The sequence below is a fragment of the Nestor notabilis genome, unplaced genomic scaffold, assembly GCF_000696875.1.
Source record: "Nestor notabilis isolate BGI_N333 unplaced genomic scaffold, ASM69687v1 scaffold12889, whole genome shotgun sequence".
NCBI classification, from domain to species: domain Eukaryota; kingdom Metazoa; phylum Chordata; class Aves; order Psittaciformes; family Psittacidae; genus Nestor; species Nestor notabilis.
This window is the reverse complement of record NW_009943303.1, coordinates 3,213-10,460: the sequence shown is the minus strand read 5'-3', so window position 1 is coordinate 10,460 and position 7,248 is coordinate 3,213. Positions and strand designations below refer to the sequence as shown.

General features: G+C 37.6%; 1 protein-coding gene across 1 annotated transcript in view; it reads left to right on the top strand.

Annotated features, from left to right (window-relative positions):
* Positions 1-2,196, top strand: part of HAT1 (histone acetyltransferase 1) — a 20,276-nt gene extending 18,080 nt beyond the window's left edge. Inside the window, 1 exon segment of the mRNA XM_010021861.1 lies at positions 1,799-2,196. Coding sequence (XP_010020163.1) covers positions 1,799-1,966 — 168 coding nt within the window. The 3' untranslated portion in view covers positions 1,967-2,196.
* Positions 2,197-7,248: the final 5,052 nt, after the last annotated feature.

Below are 7,248 nucleotides of genomic sequence, written 5' to 3'. Positions count from 1 at the left end.
AGCAGGAAATTGTTACCAAGCTTATGTTGTCTAGCTACAAGTAGCATTATGTCCAGGTAGGCTTAAGGGGAAAAAAGTCCATTTCTTGAGAAGGTTAAAATTACCTTAAATAGACAGGCCAAAAATTTGGAGAGGTAAATGCTGTGCAGTTTATGCTGCAGACTAGGTATAGCTTAGGTTCCTGTTCTACTTGTTAGCTAGCTCTTAACAAAACAACTTGCTAGAAGTAATTGAGCCATGTCAACATAGAACTCCGTGCAGACTGAATATAAAATAATTTAGCAGTAAAGTTCAAGCAAGTACTAAATTTAGTGCAAAGTAATTTTCTTAGTTCCTATTAAGTATGCTTCTTGGGTTCTGCGGTATAGTTGGTCCATGTTGCATAAACTGACCCTTTGCGATTCAGATTTAAAAAAGTATATCCTAGTTGCTAATGGCATCAGTCTTTGTATTAAAAAGTCAAAAGACCACAAATCTAGGTTTATTGCTATAACTAGCATGTTAGCTACTGTCTTCAATTATGTACTTGCTAAGCAAACCAAAACCCTGTTGGGAAAGTTTCACAAATTGAGAAGTACCTTGGTTAGCTTGCAAGCCTTCCTAAAGCAGCATTTACCCTGTTACACCAATATAGCAAAACTTGTACTCCTGTTGGACTTACTTATTGTTACTAGAAATGAGAACCCAGCACTGTATTAAGTAGTTGCATGATCAGGAGTAGCACAATGTTACGTTGAGTGGCAGGACCTTAATCAAACCTCCATTTCTGAACTGAACTTTTCTTCTTTGTGGGAGATTATAAAATTTCTTATCTTGATCATTTACAGTTTACTGTGGTCTCTACTCCTTCCTCCTGACCCTCAGCGTCAATCTTAGAAAGAAAACAAATTTTCCTTTGGGAGCTAAGTGTAAATTTACATAGAGTACAGTGGGGCTTTGGTTTTGAAACTGATGGTAGAAGTAGAATAGTTTGGGGAAATTCCTTTGTTTTAATGAACTCTGTGATTCCATAGGTGTTGCAAAGATGTATTGATAAATTGCCAGGCACACATAATGCTTTTTTTGCCTTTTTTTTCTTTTTTTTTTTTTTTTTTTTTTTTTTAATAATGAAATGTTGAATGACATTCTGCTTTTACAAAGTGAGGGCAATACTGAAGAACAGACAGTAACTAAGGAACTGAGCAGTTCAGTAATAGGTATCAGCTGTACAAAAATATACCTGGGGAAAAGAAATACAAAAGTATTCTGAGGTGTTTTTAAGAAACAGGTAAAAATGTGACACAGCAAGGGGAACTCATCTTATTGCTGTACAAATATATTTATGCTTGTAAATAATTTTACTGCATTTCAAGGCTGCTACTGCTAATCCTTCTAACTTTTGAGGAATTTGTAGCAATTCGTGAAATGCTTTTTGTGTACAGGAGACTTAAAATTAATTTTTGATGGTCAGTTATGGGGAAGTTAGTCAGCCAAACAGCCACATACTGGCACACCAGTGTGATTAATGTCAGCATAGAACTAAATATCCTGGTTGTTGCCACACATGCCATACATCTTCAGTAGTAGAATTGACATTAGACCTAATCTGTTTGGTTAAGGAAAAACTCAGAAACTGTTTTTCACTTCATAATACAGAAACTGAGGGTTTAACAGAGTAGATATCCCAATCAAACACTGTGTTACTTAGGATTAAGGACATCTTAAAGAGCTAGATACTGAAATTCAATAAATTTAATGAAACGCCATATTCCTGATGATCATTGGTTGTGTTCAAACTACCATTTGTTTGATTGCTTAGAAAAAGCAGAGAGAACTTGCCAAGATGAGAAGGTGTCTAAGACCGGAGGAGCTGACGAATCAGTTGAACCAAATAGACCTAAACATGCAACATGAACAGTTAGAAGAGAGCTTCCAACAACTTGTTTCAGATTACCGAAGAGTCCTAGAACGACTTGCACAAGCATGAGGATCCTGCCCGTACAGGAAACGTGCACATTTCTACACAGTGTTGTAAAGCACATCCTTAGTTGCCACTTAACTGCAAAAAAACTCATGTGACGTTTTAATCACATTAAAGGTGACTTGTGTTTCTGTGCATTTTGAATATTTTCTATTTTTGTGTTGTAGATTTTTAAATGTTGTACTTCAGGTTTGGGGGCACTTACTGCTGAAATAAACAATGTAGATTCTCAGATATAGTATTATCCCTTCAATTGTATGAATTTTCTTGCAGGCTTCTGTTTTGCCTCAAGACTTAATAATGCCTGAACAGCAAGTTAATACATAAATCTAAGCAATATAAATACTGCACCTCTCAAACTTGTCCTAACTTGATCCTCCTTACACTGTTCTACTTGGATCCTGTTGTACTTGTGCACTATTCAGTTTAATGTCATATGAGCTGGTTACAAGATTAGTTCTCTTGTCTAACTAGCTTCCTGAGTTCAGGCTCTAGCCTTTCTTTAAAGTGGATCCTGCTTCCATTTGCTATCAGATCCATTTTACTTAAGCCTCTAAAGGGCCTGGAGCACATTCTTTTTCAAATCCCCAAGTTTTCAGGTTCATGATTTAAGGACAATATATCACAGTTGGGGAAACAGCCAAGACTTTGTAAAGACCCCAAAAGCACTTCTGCTAGTGTAGGAAATTACAAATCTGTAGGAAGCAAGTGCCTTTATATAGTTTCTTGACTATTCTGCTATTCGTTACTCCTCGGACTTGAGGTTAGTTCTTAAAATAGCCTCTCTCTCCTCTCTCAATAAATTATGCTATCTTTTCTTGTAGTTCAGACTTTAGAACTGATTTGTCTTGGCCTGTAATGAAAAGGACTTAATCTCAATAAGGATCACCGAAATTTATTAACCAAGTTTTATGGTCCTAGTAGGATTCACGTCCAGCTTTCAAAACTTTGTAGATTGACGGTTCTCTACTACCTTTGATATGTTGTGGGGGAAAAGGGTAATGTTTTCAAATGTTTCAAACCTGTAGATCTTTTTTCTATTAAATTCTCTTTAGAAATTTTAATTCTTCTGGCTAGGATACCTTGTCTGTATCACATGTCACTTACCTTCTGTAGTATCCAGATCTGTTATACTCTAACAATTTTTAGAAGACCTGTCCTGATTGTAGCAGTGAGCCTGAAGGCAAGTCGTGGGGTTTTGTTTGGCTGGGATGAGGTTTTATGTTTGGTTGGTTTTGGTTTCTTACTAGTTTGTTCAGATGTCGGTGATAAGCCAGAAGAGGGAAAACAGAACCGAAGAGCTGTGCTTAAATTTGGTTTCTGCACAGAGGTCCAGGATGCTTTTTGTGCTTCAAGGGAAGTCTATGCTAACACTGCCTGAGTTTTTTCTACTCAAAGAAGCTTAAACCTTTTAAGAAACAAAGACTGACAAGAAAAAATGCTGCCTAATGGGCTGTTTGCTCGCTTAGAGGTTGAACGTTGTTTCCTTCTTCAAAAGTTATTTTCCTTGGGGCAGGAGGAGCATAAAAAGGCAGAAGGGTCTGGCATATCTGTTCATTTCATCCCTGATGTGGGAAGGGCAAGGAGGCCTGTCTGATATCACTCCAGGGTGACAGAGATGTCCCGAAAGGGCTGCGAAATTGTAGGCTTGATGCTAGAATTGTGAAGGTTGCCGTATTTAGTTGATGGTGTGGGCTGGATATGAAAGAAACAACTGAGTTAAAAGGCCAAAATTGATTTCTTTAAATAGTGAAACCTTCTTCACACAGTGATTAGGGCAGATTAATCTTTTCATAACCTATTAGATTATTTTTTCCCTTTTTATGTTGATGCTGCCAAGAGAGGTGAGCTCGTGCCTCCAGTTGCCTTAGTGGTGAAGGTAACAGTCTGAGGCTGAGCATGGTTTCTCATTATGGTATGGTCTGGGAATGTTCTAAGCTCTTGGGATGTGCCTGTGGACAGCAAAGCGTGTGACCTGGTTTACAGGAACTATGTTACTACTAATTCTTGGCACCAAAGACAGGAATAAACAGCTTCTTGGAGATCTGAAAACTTTGAATTCTGCCGTCCTGCAGCAGATCACAGCTTCTGCAGCATTGCTGCCAGGAAAGACAATGTGAGTACTCTCTAGTCTGTTACAGTTAATTAAGCCAATATTCTGAAACAACCTTCATTGGCAAATTAAACTAGCCATGCAGACTGCCTGAAGTGATCTAAGTAGAGTCTGGACTATCCTTACCACTGGCAGAGAGAAAGACAATAATCTCATGTATAACAGCTAGAAAACAGTGGTAGTGCTGCTGATATGCTTGGGGAGCATATGCCCTAGTAAGCTTTGGGGGTGAGTTTGTTTGAACTAACATTTTACAGACTAAGCATTAGTGGCAGAGTTAACTAAACACTTGGGTTTTGGTGGATGCTACTAGATAAAGCTCTAGCTTTTTCTACTTGCTAGTCTGGATGTTTTGTTCCATGGTTTTCAACAGGATAATAAACTTCACCTGCAAGCGAGCTGTAGGATTCTTGTTGCTGAAGTACACACAGCAGAACTCCAGCTGTTCAGTGAGTCATATTTATGAAATAAAGTTTAATACTGTTTATAAATAAAGTTTAAGTTTGGTGTAACTCCTGTTTATATTTCTGTACCAATGTAATTAAGAACAGGGAGCTCCTGCTATATTTAAACAAATACTTATCAGTGTAGTATAGAAAATAGCATGGCTCTTGCTAGTATTGTCTGACCTGCATGCTGAGAAAGGACCTGTGAACTAATAACAGCTGCCTATATACAATTGCAATTAGATACTGGAGGGATCTAATTTTGTGGGTTTGTGAGCTGACAAATTAATACTGAGGCTTAGTAGCAGCTCTTCAACTCTAGATGTTAGGAATGTAGGAATTGGATAGCTGAAGCTGAATGATCCTGGGTGCAGTATGACACTAAAGTAATGCTGGGTATAAGTTACTTTTGTCCAAACATACAATCTGCTATTGTAGGTTTCTTAAACTAAAGCTACTGTTCTTTTGAAATACTGCATGCTAACAGGAGCAAACATTAAATACAGGTTTATGTTATTTATTTGTTTTTTCTGCATTTTGATTAAATACAGATCCTTCAGTCGCTTCACTCAATCTTCAAGTGAAACTTTGCACAACATACTGATACAGTATTTAAAAGAGTTTTGTGCATTTGAATACCCTTTTCAGAATGCACGTAAGATTTGTAAGTATATTTAAGTTTTTTCATTGCAGACATTGCTGGCATTGAGCTGCTGGTTTGCCCTTCATCATTTACAATTCCAGTCACAGCAATAGTGAATCTACTTCAAGAAAATTCAGTGAAGTATCAAAAATGGTGAATATAATTCAGCTCTAGAGACATTTTCTTTCCATGCAAAACTGTTGTCAGCAGTGCTAATCCAAGATTTTGTCCCAAGACGTAAATCAAGCTCTGAAAAATGTTTATGTTTAGAAACCTGTGTCGAACTGATCCCTTTCAGGTATTTTGAAACATAAAAGTTATCTACTGCAGATACTAGGAAACAACTTCTAGCTCAAGAAATGCAACAGAACACCTATAGTTTCAGAACTGAGAAAGCAGGCTACCTGAAGCTGCAGGATTTGAAGGACACTAAATGCTGTAGCAGGGGGAATAAAGGTCTACATAGCTGAAGCAGTATCTTGGGCAGTACGTGTCCATGCCTCCTATGAACAAACACACAAAGCTGCTATGTGGCAGTTAAGGCAATTCAAGACTGATCTATTGTCTCTCTTCGCAATGTCAGCGGGAGGGTAAGCAGCCCATAATGTCTATACGAAGGATGTACGTCTGCTTATATAGGTCATTTTTTCAATTCCTTTTTCTCTCACTGAGACTTTGTTGCTCTTTATGCTTTTCCTTGATCATATTGTATGACTGTCAGCCACTAGAAGGCTTGAAAATCTCATGTTGCATATTTTGCCATTTTACCTTTTCTCCCGGTGTCAGTTCTGACCTGATTTCGTCAGTATCAAACTGTTGGAGCTAGAAATACCTGTTACATGCATAAGCCTATCACCTGAAAACTTGGAATCTCAGCTTTCAATTTGAAAAATATTATTCTCTAATGCTACTGCTTTGTGAAGCATTGCTTGCTAGGATAATTTGGACTTAAAGTTGACAAAAAGACAGCATGGTAAAATATTAAAAACTGTATCTCACAAGTAACTATCTGTTGCAGGTATTTCCGTTTTCTCAAAAATATCAACTTAAACTCATGGGGAATTTTTTTTCCTCCATGCTGTCAGTATTTCCATCCATATTAGCTGCTAGTTCTTTCTCAAATGAGCAGAAAGATTTGCACTGAACCTTGATTTCTGTCTATTAAAATGTTTCATTTACAAATGCTATTAACCACACCAGTGGCGGTATTTGGAATTGTGAGGCTAAAAATTTAGTGCAACTAGTAAAAACGGAAGGCTATTACACAGAGCAATGCAAATAGATGCAAGCTCTGCTCAGACAGGGCGTGCTATCTGCCAAGATACTAGCTTGTAACTGTGGAGGGAAAATTGTAGGAATGGGCTTGCCCTCTCTATCACTCAAATCTTTTTTACAATGAAAAAAGGAAAATAATGCAAATACCAACTCAAACTCAGTCATGCTTACTAGGTTCTTTGTACCTTATGCTAAAGCCTTCAGTAACAGGCATTGCAAGAAACAGGACTGCAGACTCTGTGTCTGAGCTTTCTTTTAGACCTATAATGGTACAAGCTAGTGTAAAAAGGATCATTAATCTTAACTATTTCCAGATTTCCATGTTCAAAGTATTTGTAATTCTCCAGACTAGAGAAACAAAAATAAAAGGTGGGGGAGAAGCAGTGTCCTTCCACTCTTCAAAGCTCATTTCAGAGATAAGGCTTCCATCCAAATTGATGAATCTCGGGTAATGACATGATGAAGACAAAGCCTTGGGATGAATGTTTCAAAATTCTGTCTTTGCCATTACAAAAACTCTATGTAGCAGGAGCAGTAGTGTGAACTGGTGGGTTTTTTTTCTGAGGGTGGCACTAGCTTCTTTCTTTAGTAAATAAAGAACATGTAATGCTGTAAACACTCATATAGAAGGTATGTGCTCCATTTATGTTTGTTGCACAGTTTGAGCCGAAGAGATAAAATGTAAAGGAAATCTAGAACAGTGAGAAGAGCTTGACATCCCCTTTTTTGTTTCTAAATGGTATGGCAATAAGGGAGATGTTCCGTGTTCAATAGCTGCTATTTTTAGATGCTTGTCTTTCTTCCAGTGAAG